Below are 13,436 nucleotides of genomic sequence, written 5' to 3'. Positions count from 1 at the left end.
GCAGTGGAAAAGGATAAAACGACAGAGGGAGCGGAGCCGCAGGGAAGAGAGCATTTTCAGTCTTAAGGGGAATCACAAACAATGGAGACAAACATGTTTGACAGTGATTTTTACAACACAGCTAAAATAAGAATTACCAAAATTCTTCATTGGAGCTTAACATTGTGTGGCTCCTTTTTGTGTGTGTGACATTCATTTGCAGTTACATTGTGTACTGCTCCTCTTAAAAACAAAGTATTGTCTTTGACTATAAATGTGTAGTGCAGTATCAGAGTTTTATTTGCATATGAGTTTGAGCTACATTGAAACAAGCAAATCCCTTTTTCATTCCTCTCAAGATCAGCCGAAACTTTAAAATAGACACACAAGGTAATCCATTTTTCCTGATTTAGTTGAATTGTATTCAGTGACTTGACACCTTGCTGGTGATGGCTAATAGTGGTAGGTATTGCTGCTGTTTCGTGTTTTTATTTTTTTAAATACCAGTCTACCTGGTTCACCTTTCCCCATGTTGCTTTCTAAATCCTCAAATGCAACGCACATGGAGAGTTAGTATCATGCTTAGTTATGAAAGCTTCACGGTGGGTCCTATGACAGTCACTAAACAGACTATCTGCAAAACTCATGGCCCTTACTCATATGATAACTTACTGGTCATCTCTCTTTTCATTTTATTTGAAATGAGTCATTCAGTAACTTCCAGTCATCTCTCTTCATTTTATTTGAAATGAGTTAAAACTAGATGATTATGAACATAATTTTTACTATTCATTTTCCTTTCATACTAAGCCATTGGTAGGTTATTTTGTGTCAGCACAACATATAGATATTGTAAATTAAGGATAATAATAATACTGATTTCATAGGACTCTTGAGAGGATTAGCTACCATAAGAAATGTGAAAATTTTGGTGCCTGACAGGTTGTAATAAATGTTAATTCTACACAGTGACTGTTTACACCTACTGTGTGTCAGAGATGATGCTGCATGCTTAGGGATAAGGCAATAAACGAGTCAGAGAAGGTCTCTGCCCCCATTGGGCTCCTCCTTCCCTCTTCCGCCACCTTCTACCCTTGCCCTTTCTCTTACCTTCCCCCTGCCATGGTCAACTCTGAAATTCAAATTCATATTTTCGTCAGATTATGCTGAAGGAAGTAGTATTATGTCTTTGGCCAGCTGCTAAATATAATGAAAAATCAAAAAAAAGTCATGATATGGCAATAATTAAATGGATTATTGGGCTACATGTGAATATCAATCTCATTATTTTAGGAGGAGAAGGGAAACATTTTAGTTGTAGAACCTGTAATCTAAATGTTGTCACAAGTATTTTTGGACCCATTATTTGGTATCATTATTAGAAATTTTATTAGAAATGAACTAATCCTTTACTTAATTTTTAACAATGGGTTTACAGATTTTGTATATATACATGTATGTGAATATTTCATATAATATGTAGTAGATTTTAATTACAGATTTATATATAATATTGTATTATATAAATCTATAATAAAATATATAAAAATATATACAATCTTGAATATATTTATTTAAGTTACCGATTTTTCTGAGACATTCCAGAAGCTCTGCCTGAAGGATATTAAATGTCATTAGTGCCATGCTGTTTTTCAGATGACCCATAATCATATTTAATTTCTCTATCAGTTGACTTTGAAAAATAGTCTGGAATCTCCCACTTGAAGGGTTTGATTTTCTTTTTAGTACTGTTTCTTTTTAGTACTGTGGAGGGACAGGTGTTAGATTTTGTTTTTGTGACCTCAATAGTGCTTAGGCAAAAACATTTGAAATGAGCAGTAAGGAGAAGAGAATCTTTTCCCCAGGCATTATTTATTTCAGCTACTTATGGAGTAGCCTGTGACAACACAGTGTTTCAAGGGAAAAAATAGAATATACCTTCTTGGTTCTTTTGGAACAAACTTAATAAATATTAATATTAGGGTATTATAATATAAAGAATGCCAGTGTAGAGTTGTCAGGCACAACAGTTGGAGATAAACTGGGCAGGAAAAACCACCAAAGAATGCGACTGTCATTAGCAAATAAATTACCCTCCCAGAAGCTGGCAAGATAGTGCATGAACCTCTCAGTACCCAGTAGATGGCTAATCCCCCTGGTAAGGAAACCATGTGAGAAACTGGGCTATGGATCGACCAGCTGGATAATTTCTGTGCTTTTGCTGTCAGTCCTTTCTGCCAGACTATAGAGTGCCCATAACCAGTACTTTTAGAGGTTGCAGGTGGAAATGCAGGGTGGGGCAGCTGCGAGTCTCTTTTAGAGTTCCCTCAGAGTTGCTTTAGAAGGATGAGGGTGGCGGGGAACGCTCTGCTCTCCTGCTGGATCTCAGAAAGAACTGAAGTAATTCATTTCCCCAGAAATTCCCGTTTTCTTGGGAGACACTAAAGTACATTTTTGGAAGTCTTGATTTGAATAAATTGATAAATTGGGATTAACTGTTTAAGGTTTCATTAAACTAGAAAGTAATACAGTCCCTACCCACTCCTAAGATGACTCGTGAGAGTTATGACAGAATTTTTATCTTTCTGGAAACCAAAATGTAATGCATACCCAGGTATTCTTCTGAAGGTGCATTCCTCAAAGCCGAGGCAAATAACTACATTTCTCTATGTCTTCTTCTGAAATGTGATTTAAAAATAATTGTTCTAAGCAATGGCATAAACAAAACAAGATACAGTGTTGTGAGGATGGAAAGTTGGGCCACCCGTTGCCACTTTCAGGCAGAGGCGACTTAACAGCTCATTTACATCTCTATTTTCTCCAAAGGTGAACAGACTTACCAAACCTTCAATTTGGTACAAAGTTCCACCAGAAAGAACACATTAGCAGTCTGCCTTGGAGTCAAACAGGGTCTCAGCCAATTAGATTTACACCCTTCAATTTACTGGGTCAAGAAGCCTCATGAGAGCAGGGACCCACTCTCAGGAAAATGGATTCCACGGAAATTTTAGTGATCATTAAACTGTGTCACTCTGTTTTACCTGAAATTTGCGACTTAATATTAACCCCAAATTTATGACAGTATAAAACTGAAAAATAGAATACCCTGTGAAAGAAGTATTCTTGTGTCTGAATATATCGAAGTTGATTGACTGGGTCATTTTCCTTTGAGAATAAAAGAAATATAAAAACGTGCCTGGTTGTGTTTATCCAGTGGGATGAAAAGCACAAGTCGCCAGGACTCAGCAGTCTCCTTGAATTAAGCTTCTAAAAAAGCTTCTAAAAAAACACACATCATTTGGAAACATTGTTAAAATGCAAAATCAAAGCATAGTCTTTGAGCTCAAAAGCCCAAATATTTCTCTGTGACAGAAAGTTGATTTTAAAAGTTCGCAGTAAAAAAGGCTGGGTGAGGTGGCTCATGCCTGTAATCCCAGCACTTTGAGAGGCCTAGGTGGGTAGATCACCTGAGGTCAGGAGTTCGAGACCAGCCTGACCAACATGGTGAAACCCCATCTCTACTTAAAAAAAAAAAAAAAAAAAAAAAGGCGTGGTAGCCCATACCTGTAATCTGAGCTACTCGGGAGGCTGAGCCAGGAGAATCGCTTGAACCTGAGAGGCGGAGGTTGCAGTGAGCCGAGATCGCGCCATTGCATTCCAGCCTGGCCGACAGAGCAAAACAAACAAATAAACAAACAAACAAAGTGACCTAGGTGTGTTTTACAGAATTGGTAAATTCCTCCCACCGGGGGAAGATGATTTGACGCATCTTCATACACTATCCCCTTTACAGCTGACTTTGGGAAAAGCAATGCTTCCAGAAAACATACCTTGGTTCAGCTGTCAAGAGTCTGAGCTCTGGGCTTCGTGGACATTGGGGCTTATGTAGATAGCAACGTATGTTTTCTTGTTTTTTTTCCAAATCTCAACACAGTATGATGTATCAGTCTTAAGTTTATCTGGGAGTTTTTGCCAGTCTTGAGTCAGTGGGCACCCTGTAATTTGCGGCAATCTCATTTGTGTTGCAGAGCATAAGTGATCACTTCAAGATCATTCCCCATAATATTTTACAGTACATTGCTTATACCTGTCACAGCACATCCCTAGACAGACCTCAAACTTTGGGCAAAAATCCATGTTAATCCATTTTATCGTCTATCTCTGGATAACAATGACAATTGTGAAAAGCAATATTCTAAGTAATGACTACAGCGTGCAACAGATTTGGAAATAAATGCTCAGCAATAATACCTTTCTGGTTGAAACACATTTCCATTGACTCATGAAACAAATCTCTGAGATCCTAAGTACTAATAATATATGATTAAAAGACACTATAGTTCTCACTTCTAAGGCCATCTCCTTGCCTAATCTCTAGCTGATTTTCCAGAATAGACAGAAACACTGCAGAGGATTTCCCCAGTCTGGGATCTTGAAAACTCACTTATTTTATGCTTCAGTCTACTAACAAATACTTATTTAGCATTTGCTAACTCCCGTCAGGATTGTGCTAAATCAGCCCAAAGGGTGATGGTCTGTGTGTCAAAGGAGAGGGAAAAAGTCACACATGAAACCAAGCAATTCTTTGTGTCATACACTGTGGTAAAGCTGCTAAATTTATGTAAATTATTACTCACAACAATCTTCCAAGGTCCATAACTACTATTCTAATTTTATGGATAATGTCGCCGAGACTCATAGCTTCCTCAGCCAGTAAGTGAGAGAACTAGTACTTGTTTTTGAACTTGCTTGACTTCTGTTCTACTATACTTAACTCAAGAGCAATGAAAAACAGAATCTCTTCACCTTTCTTTTTTTTTTTGTTTCTGATTGTTTAAGATCCTGGCCTCTTTTTCTTTCAATTTCTTCCATTTTTTTTTCCTTCTTCTTCAATTTCAGTTTTCAACCAAGTTCAAAATATTCTGGCAAAAATTAAAGGCAACATTAGAATGTTTCCATAAATTTTAAATTGTGCAAAAAGTGATAAAACTAAAATGAGCTGGAAAAATGACTAATAAGCATCTCCTCTTATACTTTTTACTTTTATTATAATCAGTTGATTATTTTACTTTTTAAAAATTGATTCTAAAGTGCATTCCTTTTCTAGAGTCTCTGCATTACACGTACTCTTCTAGATTTAATTTGTTAGAAGTTTAATGTTTACTTTTAAATGTGTGAAGTCTTATTAGCATGTTAATAAATAACGTGTAATGCCTGTTAGCAATATTTCTGTATTTGCCCATAAAGTAAAATAGAAAATAGTACCTAGAAGAGATTCCATGCCTTTACTACATTCTGGTTGTAATAGAAATCCCTAGTTCTCATTTTACTGTGAGAAAAGAACTAATAAATTGGTCACGAATGAAACAGGGATTGAAGCACAGAGGCCACCATATATGGTCTCAGTGGTGAATCTCAACCCCTGCAGTCCAGATCCAAAAAAAAAAGGGACCAGCACAATATAGGTGTCATTTAGCTGCAGAATATTACAGCTAATTAAGTTTAGGTCTTCGCTTTCCTCAGTCCTTTCTTGTGCTGTTTTCCCAGTGGTATTGACTGCATGTGCTTCAGCTGCCCTGATGTCAGACCCAGAGTAAGTAAGGAGTTGCAACTTACTTAGAAAAGGCATATGGCAACAATATAATATCCCCTTTATTATATAGTGAAATAAATATAAAAATGTATACACATAATTTTTTTATTTGGACATTAAATTGTATTGATACAGTGTGTTTTATTACACTGTTACCTAGTGTCTGTTAAAAATGAGGTTCTGGAAGTCTGTTTTGGCATACTTTAAGGAAGAGGCTCCAGAGCAGTTACCCAGTGCATTCCCCAACCTCTACCATGCAAAACCACAAAATCGCCCTGATGCTAATAAAAAAAAGAATTTATTGTCTCTTTGCTCTTAAAACCTCACTGTATGCATATGGTATTTCCATTAGTTCCATTTTGCTGAGCTGTTAAGTAGAAAAATACGCACACACACACACACACACACACACACTCTCTCATGATTTTTAATTTGTTTTTGAGGTTAGTATAGACTGTTTTGAGTCAGATGGAGCTGGATTACAGACCAGCACACCCTCCCCACCCCCCATATTTAATCACAACGTGAACTTCAACACACTTAATGTGTTTGAAGTCTATGTTCCTGACTTTAAATGAATGAAATTAATGATATCCTCCTACTGGAAGTTTTTGTGAACATTAGAAGTAAGAACATATGGGTCAGGCGCAGTGACTCACAACTGTAATCCCAGCACTTTGGGAGGCTAGGCGGGTGGATCCCCAGGTCAGGAGATCAAGACCATCCTGGCTAACATGGTAAAACCTCGTCTCTACTAAAATACCAAAAATTAGCCAGGCGTGGTGACACGCATCTGTAGTCCCAGCTACTCAGGAGGCTGAGGCAGGGGAATCGCTTGAACCCAGGAATCGGAGGTTACAGTGAGCCAAGATCGTGCCACTGCACTCCAGCCTGAGTGACAGAGCAAGACTCCGTCTCAAAAAAGTAAATAAATAAATAAAAAATAAGAACATATGTTAAAAGTACCCAATTGCAATTTTGGCAATTAAACTTACAATAAATAGTTTTGATTTTTATGGTACTGATAAAAATCAGATAAGTCAGATAAAGGGATGTTTTCATTAATAGGCATAACACATACCAGTGTCCCTTTTGTTCTTGAAATTAAAGAAACCCATTCCTGTCCCAGGATCTTTGCATCTGCCTCTCTCGGTAATACTTTTCCTTTAGTTCTTTCAGTGGCTGGTTCATTTCCATCTTTTAGGTTTCAGCTCAAATGTTACCTCTTCGTAGGGATGTAAGCTGACCAACCTGTCTAGGTAATTTTATGTTATGCAATATTATTATTGCTTTGATGGTTTTCAACCAAATAAACATGTAAAGACCACTTTCAGATAATGGGCCTATAACAACAGGTGCCTGCCTGGACTTTGCTTACCTGCTTTAGAATGAACTAGTTTAACAGTTAACTGGCATAGGGAGAGTCTAATGAGAATAATTTTTTGAGTTTTTCCTCAAATAATAAATTTCTGTTGGTAGAATTTGAAATAATTTGGTAAAAGGAAAGGAATTATAATTGTGAGTAATCAGACTTTTCTGATCTCCTACAACCACACTGTATCAGCATTCCATTATCCACAGGTAAGGTTGTGAGTGCTGAGAGTAGCTGTCATTACCAGTGAAAACTGTCAGGGCGGAGCGGTTAACAAACTCTCATCCAGTTTACTCCTTCATTTCATAGACTTTGGAATTTAGGATCACTTACTTCCAGGGATGATTTTGAAACCTATATAGTTGAAGATGCTTTGAGCTAAATCACTACTCTTTACAGTCCTGAGAAGTAAAATGTTTTAAATTTAAAGTAATAATTTCGCTAAAATTTGTGACTTTAATTTGGGTAAGAATTATTTGGGGGACCGTTTTAAAAGTACTACATCATATCATTTTCTCTAAAGGCAGAAATTTAGAAGTTTGTTTGAAATTATTATAGTCAAATTAGTGCTGTTTTTATAGCTATTATTATTTATAACATTTTCAATTACTTTAAGATGATAGAGCTTTCCAAGTCTTTTTCATAACTCACATCTCTCTCAAACAGCCGAAGCTACTGTTTAAACTTCCACCTTGGGAAGATGCTAGTCAGACTGCAGTGAGAAATCAGAGTGAAGCTCAATTGGAAGAAAAAGCAGTTAAGTATTTCATAGGAATATTTAGGATATTTGGAACTGAATAGTTAACACACATCTGCTTTATTTTAGTGCATATAGGATAAGTCAGCCTTCATGTATGCTTCCCAGAAGTGCAGCTAAAAATTTAGTTGTTGGGTTTTTTTTCCCTCGTTGTTCTTAGAAAGAAGAGTGCACCATTGATAATCAGAGGGCAGATAATCTGAAGTTACTTTAAATTATTTAGCTACATTTCCCTTCTTACCTGTGCGTGTGTGTTGGGAAATGGAGATTAATAATAGTTTTAATCTCAGTCAAACTGAATTAAGAAGCAAGAAAAAGCTACCCCATCTCAGCCATTGTATTAGTTTAAGACTTTCTGCTTCGACGTTGATCATCCTCATCAGCGGTCCCTCTAGTGTAGAATGCTGAGAGGTAACTGAACACAGAAGCACACAGAAAGAATATGGGAGTGACGGGAAAGAAAGAGTCTCCATTACAATGTTCCTTGTGCATTAGTTCCTGTAAATGACTCTGCATGTAAATTATGTTGTGGATTACTGGAATTGCCCAAAGGTAAGTCATTTAATTCCCAAGGTGGACTATTTACTTGTAGCATTTAATGACTCAGCTGTGTGACATGCATCATAGTCAGCAACCCAGTGCTGTAATTCAAAGACTCAGGAGAACACGGCGTGGGAGGAAGGATTCTGTGGTTATATGGGTTTCTCTGTAAACTCTTTCACCTAGAAGCCCAGGAGATATGTGCCCTTCGGGGAAAGAAAGGAGATGTCAGCCTCAGGGAGTCTCATTAGACCAGCTATATTCAGTGGCAGTCAGATGCAGAACGCTTTGTGTACCTGAAAATGAAGCGTACCCTCTTATTTCCCACAAGTTCTGCATGACACAAGCCTGCTCGTAAATTAGGCCCTAATCACTCTTGCAATATGATTTGCATAGTAGTTCAGAGCATATTCCATTGATATATGACTAACCTCACAACTGGCATCGTGTACTTTTTTTTTTTAAATGTAAATCCTTGAAAAATATAGTGTGCCGGTTTCTGAGTTGTTGGCCTTCTCCTGGTACTCCTCAATTCCTCTTTCTCCATCTTTTTGTGGGGACAGTTAGCATCTGAAATTGCACTGGTTGTCCTTTGCATTGCCCCTAGCCACCATTATAGTCTTTATTTTATCTGCAAATAATCTTTAGTTGTTCTCCAGTCCAGATGTCACTCACCTTTGTTACCTGTTACGAGCAGTTTCACTGGAGAATTTGACAGTCCCTGGAGAAAGATAATTCTGTCCCTTGTCCTTCATTTTGTCTGTAGTGATATTCTGTAGCACACACCTATGTAGCACATTACATTGTGCTTTAAAGGAAGAATCTTGAAATGGTTATTTTAAAGGAAAATAAGAAAAAGAAAGCTCATTGCTTTGCTTTGTGATTTGAAATTTAAAGGGTAGTCTCAGAATTTTTGGTGTCAGTTTCATACAGCTACCTAGAAGTACTTACAGGGATTTTAAATAAAACCCTACCTTGCCTCTCAGCTGTATTTTCCAGTCTGAAATCTGTCCAAGCAAACCAATAGACCCCCATTTCTGTATCTTTCTCTTCATCTTCTTTCTTTACCCCACTTGCATTCTTCACCCCACAAACCCATACACATACGCCACTTCAATATAAATACAACCGCAGCCTTTCCTGAACAATGTCAAAACTGAAGTATAATGGTCAGTAATCTCCTCGTAATAAAACCACAAACTAAAACACCAGCCAGAGAACACAGCAGAAGAAAGCTACAGAAGAACAACTGGCTGCCCTCAGGACTCTGAGAAGGCAACGGTAGTAAATGAGAGAACATATTGGAAATGTGGATCACCCACTTTGAGTCTCTTTTTAAATCCTGTGATTGTTTCTGCTTCTAGTTCTATCAGAGATTTGCCACACCCAAGTTGAAAATCAGGCAACAAGAACCATTACTGGGCCTCCCTGTAGGCTAGAACATGACATATCACTTTAAATTGGCTTTTCTTCCTAAGTCAAAACGTTGGGTTTTTTTTTTTTTTTTTCTTGATAACTTTTCAGACAAAATCTTTAAGCCTTGCTGTTTTGTTTTGTTTTTTCTTCAGTATGTGTGTTGTGTTATTTTAGACGCTGAGTAGGTTGTTTGAAAAGGCACATAAGCAGCCAGTGAAATGAATTAACAGAAATTGACTACAGGTATCTAATGATGGTTACAGTGAACACAGGATGATTGGGAAACCAGTGCAAGCTGCTCCAATGCCACCTATCCTGAAGTATTTGATGTATAGACTAACTTCTTTCACTGACTTGTAATGGATAGCATGCAATTTTATATATAAATCACAGATGCATTTGGTATATTCAAAGCCAACTTATGCTATATTTTAAAGCTTTTTTGATGTTGCTACATTGAGATAGTGATTTTTATCTCTGTTTTGTTTTAATTTTAAATCACTATATGAAATGCTGAGCTTTTGTGTGTGATGATTAATCAAAGCCTTTTCCTTTTCTTTTCATTATCTTAAAGTTTGGCAAAGAATACTATTTTAAATGTATTCAAATAATTTCAAATAAAATGATTTCTAGCTCTTTTAATTATTTAAGAATGACTGACAAATTTTTTAAATGTAGTGGATTGTCATGGGGAAATGCTGAGGAGAAAATATATACATATTTGTGTTTCATTCTATAGGATTTATTTAGGAAGTAGCAGGTAAAGTGTGGGTGTGGATTAAACAGAGTTGACATTGGAAGGAAGAACGCCATGCAGTGGTCTCTTTGGGCGAAGCTGCGTGGCTTTTTCTTCCAGAAGACAGGCTTTGTATTTTACGATAGTGATGGTAGGGAGTCCTCAATGTGGGTATGTCCATCATGGTCCCTAAGTCCCAGAGAAGTTGCCAGAATTATTCTATACTCTTCAAACTTCTAAGACCTGGAAAAAGTAGAAGACTCTTGTTAGGTTTTTATGCCAGTGTTATGCTTTTTCATATGCTAATGATGTATTTAAAGCATTCTTGGAAAATGCTGATTATGATAAAATAAAGTCACTACACCTTTCAACTGTACTCACCAGAAGCAGAACAATTCTTATTATTTAGACCTATGAGCTTCTAATTCATCTCTGAGATGTGATGGATGAATCGATATGGCTGATTAGCTCAGCTGAATCAAATCAACTTTTAATGATTAGATATTCTGATAACAAATGATCCATTTAATGCTCATTTCCTAACAGCCTACAAATATTTGCTCATCTCCAGTGATACTAAAGAATTTGCTTTGGTCCATTCCTAAATTCTAAAGTACACTTCACTGTGGTAGTAAATGAATATATACAGCTTAAGGCTAGTTACAAACTGTATCCACCCAATGGGTTCACCTTGCCAGGTGCTTAGATAGAGCCTATTCATCAAGACAGGGGAATTGCAATGGTGAAAGAGTAATTCACGCAGAGCCGGCTGTGCAAGAGACTGGAGTTTTATTACTCAAATCAGTCTCCTCAGGCATTCGGGGATCAGAGTTTTTAAAGATAATTTGGCGAGTAGGGGCTCACCAAATTACCCTTAAAAACTTGGGAAGTGGGAAGTGCTGATTGGTCAGACTGGTGATGGAATCATAGGGGGTTAAGTTTGGTTATCTTAATGTCTTCTGTTTTTGGGTGGGAGGGCAGAACTGGTTGGGCCAGATTACTGGTGTGGGTGGTGTCAGCCGATCCATCCAGTGCAGGGTCTGTAAACTATCTCAAGCACTGATCTTAGGTTTATGCAATAATGATGTTATCCACAGGAGCAATTTGGGGAGGTTCAGACTCTGGAAGCCAGAGGCTGCATGACCCCTAAATTGTAATTTCTCTTTTTTTTTTTTTTTTTTTTTTTGAGACACTGTTCTGCTCCTGTTGCCCAGGCTGGAGTGCAATGGTGTGATCTCGGCTTACTGCAACCTCCACCTCCTGGGTTCAAGCAGTTCTCCTGCCCCAGCCTCCTAAGTAGCTGGGATTACAGGTGCTTGCCACTATGCCTGACTAATTTGCGTAGTTTTAGTAGGGACAGGGTTTAGCCATGTTAGCCAGGCTGGTCTCAAACTCCTGAACTCTGGTGATCCGCCTACCTCAGCCTCCCAAAGTGCTGGAATTACAGATGTGAGCCACCGTGCCTGGCCTAAATTTCTAATCTTGTAGCTAATTTGTTAGTCCTGCAAAGGCAGAGTGGACCCCAGGCAAGAAGAAAGTCTTTTCGGTAAAGGGCGGTTATCAATTTTGTTTCAGAGTCAAACCATGAACTGAATTCCTTCCCAAAGTTAGTTCAGCCAACACCCAGGAATGAACACGGACAGCTTAAGGGTTAGAAAGAAGCAAGATAGAGTCAATTAGGTTTAATTTCTGTCACTGTCATAATTTCCTCAGTTATAATTTTGCAAAGGTAGTTTCAAAACCTCATTAACCTCAAAAGTTAAAATACATCTTTTTATAGTATACATGCTATAGGCTTCCCCCAAAATAATTTGTATATTGAGGGACACCTATATCATATGGCTTCTCCTCACCTGATCTGTCAATCCCAGAACAAATTAAAACATGATGTGTAGCCACATTATTTTTACTTAGAAAGTGTAATATTCACTTATTGGTAAGAACAGCTATTAGCGCCCCTCCATTGTCATTCAATGTCTATGCCCTGACTACATGTACAGTCATTAAGAGTAAACATTTTTAAAAATATTTGTGTCGATTTAGGTGTTTCGTGAACTTTCCCTTTCTTAGAACTAAAGAATAATAGAAAAGGGACTATCCAATCACATGTAAACAGTAGCAGCAAAACAGGCTTTTTCCCAGAAAGCTCTTTTCTTCCAAGTATTTGAAGAAAATTTTTCCTTTGTTTTTTGTTTAACACTTCACTCCTACTTAGAATTTTACATTTTTACTTCTGCCCTATAAGAGCCCTTAGTTATAGTCATAATTGTTTATTTCTTTGTTACTGAGGTTATTTATCTAGTCATGTTTCATAAAGAATAAATAAATACATTTAGTGTAATATAATAATTTATTTTTATAATATTCTTATGTCTTATTTTAGGTGTTTTTATTTGGAATAAAAAGACTTGGGCTGGGAGTGGTGACTCACGTCTGTAATCCCAGCACTTTGGGAGGCCGAGGCGGGTGGATCATGAGGACAGGAGATCAAGACTATCTTAGCTAACACAGTGAAACCCTGTCTCTACTAAAAATACAAAAAAATTAGCTGGATGTGGTGGCACGCACCTGTAGTCCCAGCTACTTGGGAACTGAAGCAGGAGAATCACTTAAATCCAGGAGGCAGAGGTTGCAGTGAGCCGGGATTGTGCCACTGCACTCCAGCCTGGGCGACAGAGTGAGACTCCATCTCAAAAAAAGAAAAAAAAAAGACTTGGAGGCTTATGGGTAGGCTTCAAAGAGTCTGCATTACCCCAAAAAATATATATAAAATTATATATGTGTGTTGTATATAATGTACATTTTCCTAGGGAGAATGTCAAGTTTTATTAGACTCTCAAAGTCTATTACTACAAAAATAAGAGCCACTGATTTATTAAAACCATCTGAAATAGCATGGAAGTATCTTCATTATTTCCTGGAGGTGGTCTTCCCTCTCTACTTCTCCTACCTCCTAATGCCCTTTCATTGTTCTAGCAATGCTTTTCTTTTCAGGATTAAGTCTTGGGAGCATGTTGAGAGTGGGGTTCAGGGATTGGTGGTT

General features: G+C 37.5%; 1 protein-coding gene across 14 annotated transcripts in view; it reads left to right on the top strand.

Annotated features, from left to right (window-relative positions):
- Nucleotides 1-13,436, top strand: part of CEP128 (centrosomal protein 128) — a 441,752-nt gene that overhangs the window by 360,327 nt on the left and 67,989 nt on the right. For 7 of the 14 annotated variants that reach the window (XM_073998537.1, XM_073998540.1, XM_073998539.1 and 4 more), the window contains one exon: nucleotides 7,611-7,700. The exons of the other annotated variants lie outside the window; for them this stretch is intronic. In XM_073998537.1, coding sequence (XP_073854638.1) covers nucleotides 7,611-7,700 — 90 coding nt within the window. The remainder of the gene's footprint in view (nucleotides 1-7,610; nucleotides 7,701-13,436) is intronic. 14 annotated transcript variants of the gene reach the window in all.

This window comes from Macaca fascicularis, chromosome 7, assembly GCF_037993035.2.
Source record: "Macaca fascicularis isolate 582-1 chromosome 7, T2T-MFA8v1.1".
NCBI lineage: Eukaryota > Metazoa > Chordata > Mammalia > Primates > Cercopithecidae > Macaca > Macaca fascicularis.
The sequence above is the reverse complement of the archived record's forward strand: the minus strand, read 5'-3'. Positions and strand labels throughout refer to the sequence as shown.